Below are 14,000 nucleotides of genomic sequence, written 5' to 3'. Positions count from 1 at the left end.
AGAATGGTCTGGTTTTAACCAGGCTATAGTTTACAGCTGCAGGGGTGTCAATGTAGTTTGTAGGCTGCGTTTAGTCCATTTTTTTGCCCTTCCCATGCTAACTTCCCTCCGTCTCGTTCACTCGGATGTACGTCATTGCTTAGGTTGCACGAGTGCCCACTATTGGTGGAACCCTTGCAATGTGTTTAGATGGAACACCCTGAGCCCTTGATCACTTGGAATCTGTTAAGCGCGATCTGCTGTGCTGTGATGTCACAATCATGTTGTATTGTGGTCTATCTGCCTGAAGTGTACATGTTGAGTAGACTCGCTCCCTCTGTCAAAATCGAGGGGTCTAGAAACTTCCCTTTAGGGAAGTTCACAAGTGTATGTCTCAGTCCAAAATTGTCATGCCCTTCACTCGCTAACTTCCCTCTGTCTCGTTCACTCGGATGTACCTCATTGCTTATGTTGCACGAGTGCCCACTACTGGCGGAAACTGCAATGGGCTGAACTGGAACGTCCTAAGCCCTTGATCACTTGGAATCAGCTATGGAGTTGACTTATTATTTACATTTTTTTTCCTTTAAGAATCTGTTTAATGCAGCATCCAAATGTTTATATGTGTGTTTTGGTTGTTTTAAATAAAAAAAAAATATAATTAATATATCATAGAGTTGTCTGTTGTGATGGTGATTAGACGAGATCTGTGGTGACGTCACAATCGTACTGCATTTTGGGACATATAGGTGCCTGAAGTGTACATATGAAGTAGACTCGCTCCCTCGGTCAAAATCGAGGGAATGAGGGTCTGTCCATATAAACTTCCCTCGTCCACTTAACGAAGTGGAACGCACTTCAAAATGGCGGCAGGGATTCCCCCGAGGGGAAGTGCTTAGGGAAGTTCGCAAGTGTGTGTCTAAAAGTGGACTGGAACGCAGCACTGGAGGGCCACTGTTTAGCTCCAACCCTAATTAAACACCTGAACCAGCCAATCAAGGTCTTCAGAATTACTAGAAACTTCTAGGCAGGTGTTTTGGAGCTGGTTGGAGCTAAACTCTGCAGGACAGTGGCCATCCAGTTGTGGAGCTTGACACTTGATGTAGTGGAACATTTCTAGAATTATCTATGAATCTTGGAAATTATGTTAACTGATAAGAAAATGTTGTCTTTAGTAAACTTTCTCTCTTCTAACTGGAGCACCAAACAGCATTCTTTTGTCATGGCAAATAAATAAATAAAAACTGGTTTTGATCATCATATATTTTGTTTATTGCATGAATCTTAGCATGATATTAACTGCTAAATGATTCTGTAGTCAGGTTAGCAGTGCTCAGCTCTTCAGGACAGTAGGGTAGCTGGCAAAGACGGTAGTCCAGTAGTAAACCATGCGCGTTCTCAACATCTGCTTCACACTGTTCTTGTTCATACTGTTGTTGATGTCTAGGTACTTGTGGCCAGTGCCGGCGAACTCGGGCCAGGCTACAGGAACACTGGACTCACCTTTGTTAGGGTCACTGTGAGGGAGAGAGAAAGAGACATTTTAGCTATCATGTGCGCCACAAGTGGCACAGGGGTTATTATACTTAACTAAAACTAAAACAATTAAGCAATATTTTTGTTATTTAAAATAAACGTTAATATATATATATATATATATATATATATATATATATATATATATACTACTCAAAAAAATTAAAGGAACACTTTGAAAACACATCAGATCTCAATGGGGAAAAATATCATGCTGGATATCTATACTAATATGGACTGGGTAATGTGTTATGAACGAAAGGATCCCACATCGTTTGACGGAAATGAAAATGATCAACCTAAAGAGGATTGAATTCAAAGACACCCTGGAAATCTAAGTGAAAAAATGATGCAGCAGGCTTGTCAATTTTGCTGAAATTTCATTGCAGCAACTCAAAATGGTACTCAGTAGTTTGTATGGCCCCCACGTGCTTGTATGCATGCCTGACAACGTCGGGGCATGCTCCTAATGAGACGACGGATGGTGTCCTGGGGTATTTCCTCCCATATCTGGACCAGTGCATCACTGAGCTCCTGGACAGTCTGAGGTGCAACCAGGTGATGTCAGATGGACCGAAACACAATGTCCCAGAGGTGTTCTATATTGGATGTAGGTCAGGTGAGCGTGGTGGCCCTTCAATGGTATCATTCCTTCATCCTCCAGGAACTGACTGCATGCTCTCGCCACATGAGGCCAGGCATTGTTGTGCACCAGGAGGAACCCAGGACCCACTGCACCAGCATAGGGTCTGGCAATGGATCCAAGGATTTCATCCCGATACCTAATGGCAGTCAGGGTGCCATTGTCTAGCCTGCAGAGGTCTGTGCGTCCCTCCATGGATATGCCTCCCCAGACCATCACTGACCCACCACCAAACCGGTCATGCTGAACGATGTTACAGGCAGCATAACATTCTCCACGGCTTCTCCAGACCCTTTCCTGTCTGTCACGTGCTCAGGGTGAACCTGCTCTCATTTGTGAAAACCACAGGGCACCAGTGGCGGACCTGCCAATTCTGGTGTTCAATGGGAAATGCCAATCGAGCTCCCTGGTGCTGGGCAGTGAGCACAGGGCCCACTCGAGGACGTCGGGCCCTCAGACCACCCTTATGAAGTCTGTTTCTGATTGTTCGGTCAGAGACATTCACACCAGTGGCCTGCTGGAGGTCATTTTGTAGGGCTCTGGCAGTGCTCATCATGTTCCTCCTCGCACGGAGGAGCAGATACCGGTCCTGCTGATGGGTTAAGGACCTTCTACGGCCCTGTCCAGCTCTCCTAGAGTAGCTGTCTGTCTTCCTGGAATCTCCTCCATGCTCTTGAGACTGTGCTGGGAGACACAGCAAACCTTCTGGCAATGGCACGTATTGATGAGCCATCCTGAAGGAGCTGGACTGCCTGCGCAACCTCTTATACCCCTTTTCCACCAACAAGAACCGGGTGCTGGTTCAGAGCCAGAGCCAAAGCTGGTTCAGAGTTGGTTCGACTGACGAGCTTACTAAGAACCGGTTTGCCTTTCCACCGGCTAGAGAGCCACAACAGAGCCAGATCTTACGTCACTGTATACGTCTCATGTTGCCCAGCAACCGCTAGTGCGGTAGCGCCAAACACAAACACGCCAGGCTTGTTCTCGAGATGCATCGGCTTCTCGCAGATCGATCGCCGCATGATATCAAAGCACTGCGATAGCGATCTAAAAGCACAAGGAGTCGTATGCTCTCCAAACACTCCCGCAGCTCCGATCGGTCCTCGCCGCTCCGATGCATCTCGAACAAGCCATCAACAATAACGGACGTTGCAATACTATGGATGCTCATGGGTTTGCAAAAATACATCGGAATCCAACGCGTTCGTGCAGCTCGCCGTAACTTACATAGACGGATATTATAATCGAGCTGCTATTAGCTCGACTAGCTGCTATTTAAAAATGCCGGTCACAAGTTTCTATTCGTCTTGTTGGCCACGGTAACCCCGCCCCCAGCCCCTGACGCAAGCGGTTCTTTCTTGGCTCCGTTCTAGACCCTGCAATGATTTGGTGCTACTTAAGAACCAGTTTTACTGGTTCGGAGCTGGTGCTTTGGCGGTGGAAAAACAAAGAACCGATTTGAAACTAGGCTCTGGCTCCGAACCAGCACCAGCTCTGCCTTGGTGGAAAAGGGGTATGTAGGGTCCAGGTATCGCCTCATGCTACCAGTAGTGACACTGACCCTAGCCAAATGCAAAACTGGTGAAAAACAGTCAGAAAAGATGAGTAGGGAAAAAATGTCAGTGGCCTCCACCTGTAAAACCATTCCTGTTTTGGGGGTTGTCTCACTGTTGCCCATCTAGTGCACCTGCTGTTAATTTCATTAACACTAAAGCAGCTGAAACTGATTACCAACCCCCTCTGTTACTTAACTGACCAGATCAATATCCCAGGAGTTTAACTGACTTGATGCTATTCTCTGATTAAAAAGTGTTCCCTTTATTTTTTTGAGCAGTGTGTGTGTGTATATATATATATATATATATATATATATATATATATATATAACTTGTTTTATTTCAGCTCATTGTCAAAGCAACATTTCTTAAAGCAATACATTTGTTACTGTATTTGTTAATATTTGTTAACATTGGTTAATAAAAATACAGCTGTCCATTGTTTGTTCATGTTACTTCACAAGTGCATTAACTAATGTTAACAAATACAAATTTTTATTTGAATGTATTATTAAATGTTGAAATTAACATTAACAAAGATTAATAAATGCTGTAAAAGTGCAGTTCATTATTAGCTCATTTTAACTAATGTAGTTAACTTATGAAAGATAATGAAACCTTATTGTAAAGTGCTACCAAAATAACAAATTAAAACTAAATTAAATATTATTAAAAACTATTCCAGGGGTGTCCAAACCTTCTCCTGGAGGACACCTGTCTGGAAGTTTTTTATTAGTTATTCCTATTTCTCGTCTTGAACATTGTGCGACTTTTGTTTTATTTCGCTATATAAATAAACTTAACTAGTTATAATTTGATTAGCTGGTTCAGGTGTGTTTAATTGGGGTTGGAACTAAACTCTACAGGACAGTGGACCTCCAGGAGAAGGTTTGACACCCCTGAACAATAAAGACATTTAAAAAAAAAAAATGAACTAATACATATTACGAAAACACACAACAAAATTAACAGAGGACCTAGAAAACATGAGATGGGAGGAAAAATTATATTTCAATGGTTTTGCGCTACACCAAGAAACTCTGTGGGGAAACTTTTGGGTTTCCCTGAAAAACTTTGCATTCGCTCGCAAAGATTTTGCATTCCCCCTCAATCTCAATCGTTTTGCGAGCAGACACAAAGTTTCTCGGGGGAACACAAACTTTTTCAGGGAAACGCAAAAGTATAGTGAAAGAACGCAGAATTGCTGTGAGCGAATGTGGAGACTTTCAGGGGAATGCAAAAGTTTTGCGAGCGATCGCACAGTTTCTTGGGGGAACGCAAAAGTCACTGCTCTTGACTTAAGAACTTTTGTAGCTTTAATAAGGATTAGTCTATATTTAATTTATAATTTAGGCAGTGCAGATTGTTTGCTAACTTTATTCAATTTCTGTATATTTCCTACCTATTAGACAGAAAGGGCACAGGTAAATATGGCATGGGTTTATGTGAGGATTGTTTTAAGTTCACTTTAAATTAAAACTTGCTATATTTTTTGAAGCCTAATAAATGTAAAAAAGTGACAGATTTCAATTACACTGTAATATTGAATGGCTATAATGTTTAAATGGGGGGGAACAAATCAATTTCATTGAGACATCAGTAGCAGTATTAGTATCAGTGATACTGGCCTTCATTCATTAATAGATGCCATTAAACAAGTATTTAAAATACACTGTCTTTGTTATTTCTACATTCATTGGGAGATTAACTGTGAATTTACCACATTATAAAATATATTAAAAACTTATAAAGTGTTTTTAATCATGATTAATCAGAAAAAATGTGTGATTAATCTAGTTAATTTTTTTAATCGATTGACAGCACTGATATAATTTAATTATTATAGTTGCCTCTACACATTAAAGTAGAATAACATGAAGTATTTTAATAATGTAAGTATTTTTGTGTTTATATACCCAGTTTGAGCAAAATTGGTCCAGTAGGCAATCATGTATTTGGAGACGTCACGATGGCGAGGAAAGTAGCCCAAAGGAGTCTCGAACGGCTTCCCAAACACATACTGCAGGTCCTCAGCGTGATCGGCACCCATCCAGAGTGGAAAGATAGGCATGCGAGAGGGCTCGGTGAACAGATAGGAGTAGGTTCGTGCAGATCTAATGGAGAAAAAAGGTTGTTTTAAGGTTTCTACTATTCAGTTCACACTTTAGAGTTCAGTAAATAAGATGATGAAGTCAGCTTACTTGGCATGGTCAGTGTGGAGGTACAGGGTTGCTTGGGTTGGCACCAGGAAGATGTAGTCCGTCTCAATATCCACAACTGTTTTCTTAATATCCTTATCACTAGGCTTACTACCCCAATTGACCGTGTACTCCTGATAAGTTGCGACACCAGCGTCTTGTCCTCTAGCTTCAGACAGGGAAATCGAGAGAGCCCTGACATCTTCCCTGTTATAAATCAAAAGCAGTTTTTTTTTAATTATGCCGTTGTTTGGAGTATTAAAGTCCCCATGAAACGACTAGACAGGTGCAGTTTTTCTGCATAGGACACATCGGTTTGTCCCTTTGTTGAAAGGCCAGTTGCTTTTGGCTTACATCACTGTTTTTCCAGAAAACAAATTTTTAAATGCATATATTCTCATACAGTAAAACATTGATAATAATAAAAAATGTATCTTGTATCTAAGAATATTAGAATGATCTCTGACAAATCACGTGACACTGAAGACTGGAGTAATGATGCTGAAAATTGTGCTTTGCCATCACAGGAATAAATTACATTTTAAAATATATTAAAGTATAAAACAGTTTTTTTAAATTGTAATAATATACTCCCCGGCCCAAAAAAAAAAAAATTCACAGTTCGGATTGAAATAGGAAAATGTTTAAGAGTCTATGGATCATTATTGCAGTGATTATTATGGAGTGTATAGCTTTTCTTAAACAACCATGTAGGAAGACACATCATGGCCATATTCCAGGATGACTATGTCAAGATTCATCAGGATCAATATGTGAAAGACTGGTTGAGAGGGAGCATGAAGAATCATTTTCACACATGAATTGGCACCTCTGAGTCCAGACCGTAAATTCATTGAAAGTCTTTGGGATGTGCTGGAGGAGACTTGTGCTACAGAGTGCTGGACTTTTCATTTTTATTTGAAAAGTATACTCCTTAAGATGCACTTTTTTTTCTTCTTTTTCTTTTTTTTTTTTTTTCTTCTTTTTCAGATATTAAGCATATGTTTGAAATATATTGGGGCACAAATAAATTGCAGTATGGGTCTGCTAAAGCTTACTTTTGCCAACTTTTAGCTTTAAATAGTACGCTAGCATATAGATGACCTCAAAGCTAATATACATAAACAAAAGCCACAAAACTCTGTCTCTGGTTTTGTGGGGTCTTTAAAAATTCTCAAAATAATTCCAGATGACTCTTTGATGTAGCACACTTACACAGGGGTGGACACCAGAGCATTGTTGACAGTGGGGACGTCAATGGTTGCAAAGAGGTGGCCATCCATGTCATTGACTCCAACGATGTAGTCAATGTCAGCAGCATTTTGGAAAAGGGTTTCAGGCTCGCCAGGGATGAAGTCACCATCAATGACGGGGGACAGAGCCAGTTTGTGTACAATGGGATCTAGAAAAGATGGTCAGATTTGATCTTTTGACTTAGCGTTGCATTTACTGTGGTTTTAATGTGGTATTCCCATTCTTTGTAATTATATAGAAAAGAACGACTAGTCGTGCAGGTTTGGAACGACATGAGAGTGAGTAAAAGATGACTGAATTTTAATTTTGGTTCAACTATAGAAAGCATGTAAAGGGCTAAAACACAAGCAGCCACTCTGAATGTTCTTACCACTTGGAGATGTACTGAAGTCCACATTCCCAGCAAGAGTAACTTTCTTTGGATCTGTCATCTTCAGACAAGCCACCATCCCACTATCAGTGGGACATCCTACCTTCTTTGCGATCTAAAGATGCACACACAATTTTTTTTTTACCCATATAGTTTTGAAGAAATAATTGTACCTTCAGAAATAAACCAAGTTGTGATATATATTCATTAATTATTAACTGACAAAAATCATTGAAATGCCAGTCTGTATGTGAAACAGAACAGGCGACTTCACTAAGTAAACACTTGCAAGTGCACAGTAAAGTGTTTCGCAAAAGGTTGGGAATGAGAGTTTCCTCATTTTGGGACCAGTGTATATCAAATGCTAGTACTGTACACAATGCACTAGGTCTGTTTTATAATGAGTATTCAGCAATGTGGGACATTCATGAAGATGATGCTCACCTTCTCAGCAGTTTGTCGTGGATTTCTGTTGATGGCCCAAGGACAGAGAGCAACACCACTCTGTGAGATAGCTCTGCGGACCAGGCCCTTGTTTTTAGGGGAAAGAATCTGTGCAGGATAGGACACACAACAGACCTTAGAACCTTCAACCTTTATTATTACAGAGGACCTCTTATGGTTTTCATTACATAATCTAGCCAATTTATGAGGGCTACTTCAACAGTTTGCAATATTGTGAAGAAATTCTCAAAAATCACCTCGTCCTAGCAAACATAGCCAGACCAGCACATGTACACACACTCATTAAAATGTAATACATAAGCCTGCAAGCAGAATGTTTTTGTTTGTTTTGTTTCTTCACGTAGCACCTGTAAGTTTACGCTGGCTGCACCTGCTGACTCGCCAAAGACAGTGATGTTGTCTGGATTGCCACCGAAAGCTCTGATGTTCCTGTGTACCCAAGCGATAGCGGCGTGCTGATCCCACAGGCCATAGTTTCCTATTGACCAGGACATGCTCTGATCATCATCAAGATCGCAATCAATTGTAAGCAGATCTCTTGCTTTTATAATGGCCTTTGCTTATATGAAGTGGCGAACACGTAAGACCTCCTAAGATTATTGTAGGGTGAGTTACAGTTGACTGTAACAGAGGAGGATTGGGAGCAGGTCTGGAGTCAGGCGAATAAGATCTCTGTCTGCAACAGGGCCAGATCTATTCAGCTCAGGATTGCACATAGAATGCACATCACACCGTTCCTTAGAAGTAAATTTGACACAAGCAATTCTGCATTATGTCTAAAATGTAAGGTGGAAGTGGGACACAATATTCATTGCATTAGGATTTACTGGTCAAAAGTTGTTCAATATATGAGTGAAATGTTTGGAGTAGAGTTACAGTTGGACCCCTTGCCTTTGATTTTAGGTCTTCCAAATATACTTTTGCCAAACAGATTCGCTAGACGATTATTTGACATCCTACCGTGATGTATCATATTTGTATGACTTATATTCAAATGAAATTTACCAGGTGCGTCAGCATCTCCGCTGCTGAGGAATCCGAGGGCTCCGACACGGTAGTTGAACGTCACCACGATTACATTTCCTCTGTCTGCAATCTCCTGTCCATCATAAAGGTAGTTGTTCAAGAAGTTTGCACCCATCCCACCACCCATCAGGAAGCCACCACCATAGATCCACACCATAACAGGCAAATTGGTAGACACTGCAAAAAATGAGGTTTCAAGCCAGACAGGATAAATTTATACATTTGACTACATATTTGCAACTTAAAATGTTATTCTTAAACGGCTAGTTCACTCAAATATGACTACATATTTGTTCAAATGTTGTTCTCTAGTTCATCAAAAATTAAAATTCTGTCAAAATGTTCCCATCAAGCACTGTCAAAACAATATTGGACCCCATTGACTTTCATAGTATGGACAAAAATGTTTTGCGCAAGTCATACAAGTTTGGAATGACATGAGGGTGAGTAAATGATCACAGCATTTTTCTTTCTTTTTTTTTGGTAAACAATCCCTTTAACATAATTTTGTTGTCTTGTGAATTAGAACAGGTTTGCATTACCGGAACTTCCCTGGGGGACCCAGATGTTCAGGTAGAGACAGTCCTCAGTGCCCAGGACTTCTTTACCGACAATATTGAGCTGCAAACACCTATTTCCGTACTCAGTGGCTTTCAGGACGCCTGTGCAGGTAGAGTCAGCAAGAGTACGCTGTTAATACACTCACTCACTCATTTTAGACCCTAGCTAGGCCTGATAATCAGTGCCTAAAAAGGTCTAGACAAGCTTGCACAACAGACAGAGATACACACCATCCCAGCCTGGGTGACGAACCGGCTTCGCCAATCTGCCAGGTTGAGCAGCGAAAGGAATTCCCTTGAACACGTCCACATGGCGGAAGAGTCCAACACTACGACTCTTTCCCTGTACCATCCCTCCCTCCGTGTACACAGTTCCCAGCTGTTCACAATTAAATTTGGTTAGAAATTGCAGCATAGCATAGTATTTTGAGCATTTTAGCCACATTATGTATGTAATTCTTTTTGCAGGAAAACGATAAAATACAAAATACTTTTCTGTAGTATCAGGTTTAGATTTTTATTTAAATTACCAAGTTAAAATAAATGTGATAGGATCATATATTTTTTAATTATTGATAATATGGCATTACATTATATTATGCTTGAGAATTATATTTATCTTTAACATATTCTTCTTCTTAACGCTTCATTATGTTTATGTACGTTCATTCGTTTAGCTTAATAATGTGTTAATAATGTAAAGGTAGGCTATATTGCTAAAGAACAAATAATGAAGTCAATTAATTAAAATTATATCTATTTTAATTTTAATTGATAATGGGGGAAAATATGAGATGGAAGGAAAAATTATATTTCAGTGCATTTTTTTGTTCTCTACTACAACTTTTGCGTTTGTTTGCGAAACTGCATTGCAAATGCAGAATTTCTCTGGGAAAAGTAAAGGTTTTTTATCATGTCCCCTTATGGGGCTAGATATTAAAGTTAAAATAGATACAATCTTAATTAACAGACTTGGTTATTTCTTCTTTATTAATATAATACTTCATAATTAAACTAAATTATACTACGGGGCTGTTCTAAGGTGTGCAATTTTTAGGGAAATGCAAGGCTGAAGTAGTTCCAGGCAGGTCTTGACTGCATTACAGTTCCATAATCACTTCGCCAAATGATTTCAGTTATTTCAAAAGGTCCTTGCAGGCAGCCTACAACAGCAAAATAACCAAATCCCACAGTGACACTGAGCAAGCAAAAAATAAATAAATAATACATTTCCATGTTTTTATTTTATTTTATTATATAACGTTACGGGAAGCGCATAGCCTACTTATATGTCTGGTTCAGATTACACGATTTTAGCCCGATTTTGGCACGATCCATTTGACGTAGGGTGTCGTGGGGATTCGTAAACGACAACGGGCGTCGGGACGCAAGATTCGATCGTTTCATCTCGTAACATTAAAGTGTAACATTATAGTGTGTCATAGTGGGCGACAACCTACGTCACGTCTGCGATGCTTCACGACATCAAGACAAAAAGACTAGCATGTTAAAAAAAAAAATCCGTCAAAAAAAAAAAAAAAAAATTCTAGTACCTTAAAAAAAAATTGTTAAAAAAATCAGCCAAAAAAAACAAACAATTCTAGTACCTTAAAAATAAAATAAAAAAAATCCGTCAAAAAAAAAAAAAAAATTCTAGTACGTAAAAAAAAAAAAAAAAATCCGTCAAAAATTTTTTTTCTAGTATTTCGAGATTAAAGTCGAAACGTTTCGGGATTAAAGTCGAAACGTTTTTAGAGAATACAGTCTTCTGTAGAAGTTGCGTGTGTGTGCATTCATAACGGTGCGCCTCCACTGGTGCATAGGGCGTGTGTGTGTGTGTGTGTGTGTCTGTGTAAAGAAATGCACTTGTGAAGTCGAACTGCCTCGGACATGGATCTGCACAAAATAGTAGCTTTTTACTTTTATCTGGGCTTTCAACAAAAAGAAAATTCGAGGTGCCAATCTACCAACATGCATTACCATGGCGTTGCCTATAGACGAGCACACAGACTCCGCCGGAGTAGGTTCACAATCTGATCGAAACTTTATGTGGCAGTGTTTTTGACGTGTTTTCGTGCTTGTCTATAATAGGCAACACTATCTGGGTCGAGAACACTTAACAGTAACCGCACTGATTCCCTCTTCACCGTTCTGGATACATTTTAAGTGCATCATTCTGTATCCAATCATGTGGCCGGATCCCGTTGTTTCCTCAGATATAAAGCTGGCTACCTCCATCCAGTCTGAAAAGTGTTTTCGCCTGTAAAGTCTATTTCCGGCGCAGTATATTTTGTAACGTCCTAAGACAAATGGTAATGCCATGTTGGTAGATTAGCACCTGTAGAATGTCCTTTTGTTGAAAGCCCAGATAAAAGTAAAAAGCTATGTTTAGATCCATGTCAGAAGCAGTTCGACTTCACGAGCGCAGGTCTTTCCTAAAAAAAAATTACGACTTTATTCTCGTAATGTTTCGACTTTAATCTCGAAACATTTCGACTTTAATCTCAAAACATTTCGACTTTATTCTCGAAACATTTCGACTTTAATCTCGAAATGATAGAATTTTTTTTTCTTCAGATTTTTTTTTTTTTTTTTTTTACAGAATTTTTTTTTTTTTTTACGTTGCGGTTCGACTTTAATCTCGAAACGTTTCGACTTTAATCTCGAAACGTTTCGACTTTAATCTCGAAATGATAGAATTATTATTTTTTTTTTCAGAATTATTATTATTTTTTTACAGAATTTTTTTTTTTTTTTACGTTGCGGTTCAGGGCTTCCGTAGGTTTGGGATTACATCAGATGCGTAAGAAATTAGTCCTATAGCCTAACGTACACACAAGAGCGTTTCCCGCTAAAATAATGCACACCCGAGGTCCAACCGCATTACCACCTCAATTCGTCGTCAATTATTCCTTACCAAATACATAAACATAAGGAACTTTTAAGCATAATACGATTTAAGCATATCATAACTTACAGAAGCTGCATTTGCTGTCCCCAGGATGAGGGCAACAGAGATGAAAACTCCCAGCATCGCCATCATCAGATAGTGGCTGCAAGTGTGGCACTGAAGGGAATTCTGTCTGCTTTTATAAACTCAAACGCAAATCATATCTCTGTTCCCAGTTTTTCCAAAGCCATATCTTACCCCAAAAGATATGGGCCAAAAGATACTAGATTAGACAGTCCATAGTAACTGGACAACATGTGTGCAGTTGTGTTAAACTCTCACGGACACACATTTCTTTTTCCATTATAGAGAAATATTTATGAATGATAAAACATTTGTGCCACCTTGCATAATAATGGCAAAGACTTTTGTCAACCAAAGCAATAAACAAATCTATTCACCATCTTCCAAAAAATTTGCATACAATACGAGCTAGTTTTCAAATTCATTTTCTCTATTTTGGACATTTCTCAGGGTTGATTTATTTTTGAAATTTACTTTCTGTATAAACGCACCTTAAAATTTTGGCTACAAAACAAAACAAAACAAAACAAAAACACAAAAAAAAGATTCTTTTAATTCTTTAAAGATATAAAAGCAGTCACTTGGAAAAAACGCTACATTTATTTAGTCAAAAAATTACAAAAATAAATATTGTAAAATATTGTTACAATGTAAATGTTTATATAGGCTATATTATAAAGGCCATTTACTGCTGTGATACAAAGCTGCATTTTCAGCATCATTACTTCAGTGTCACATGACCCTTTAGAAATCATTATAAAATGCTGATTTGCTGCTCAAAAAACATTTCTTTTTATTATCAATGTTGAAAACGGTTGTGCTGATTAACGTGTGGAAATCATGATAAAAAAATTCAGGACTTTTTGATGAAAAAGAACAGCATTTGTTTACATATAAAAGTTGTTAACATATAAAAGAGCACCAGTCAACATCCAAATGCTTTACTTGTGAATGGAGAGTGGCAAGAATGGCTTAGATTTCATAATACCTGCAGTACTCCGACTCTCTGCCACAAAGAAAAGTGCATACGTCTGCTTAGACCCTGATGTGGTGCTAAGCACTTTTTCACATCAAAGACGTTGACGTGGCTTTTGGCGTACACACACTCTAAGATCAAATCTGTGTATACGTACATTTAATAAATGAGGCACCCCATGTCTATGGAAGGTCCCGATAAAACATGGAAACCCAACATTTGTGTGTGTGCGTGCGTGTGTGTGTGTGCATTGTTCATGACCCTGTCTCAGGACACAGACTGGAGTCAAAGTCAAGGGTTTAAGCCCGAGTTCACGCGCATGATCATAGGTACTAAACCTATGCGCGTGAACTCGACAATCGATTACTATGGACTTTGACCGAAAACAGGATGTAAATACAGGTATGAGCGCTGGCTAAATAAATATCATTTTTATTCATATCTTTCACATCTACTGCAGTCA

The 14,000-nt window shown here is 39.2% G+C and overlaps 1 protein-coding gene across 1 annotated transcript; it reads right to left on the bottom strand.

The window, feature by feature from the left end:
- Positions 1-1,230: 1,230 nt before the first annotated feature.
- LOC307174420 (bile salt-activated lipase-like) lies at positions 1,231-12,663 on the bottom strand. The gene is made up of 11 exons (XM_079898216.1): positions 12,565-12,663; positions 9,819-9,966; positions 9,570-9,689; positions 9,007-9,204; positions 8,349-8,479; positions 7,981-8,088; positions 7,537-7,651; positions 7,128-7,314; positions 5,916-6,119; positions 5,631-5,828; positions 1,231-1,496 (listed from the first exon to the last, which is right to left on the bottom strand). Exons 1-11 carry the CDS (start codon positions 12,628-12,630, stop codon positions 1,313-1,315), a joined length of 1,659 nt encoding a protein of 552 aa, XP_079754342.1. The 5' UTR covers positions 12,631-12,663; the 3' UTR covers positions 1,231-1,312.
- Positions 12,664-14,000: the final 1,337 nt, after the last annotated feature.

Source organism: Squalius cephalus (genome assembly GCF_949319135.1).
Source record: "Squalius cephalus genome assembly, chromosome: 17".
Taxonomy (NCBI): Eukaryota; Metazoa; Chordata; class Actinopteri; order Cypriniformes; family Leuciscidae; genus Squalius; species Squalius cephalus.
This window is presented reverse-complemented; position numbering and strand designations above follow the sequence as displayed.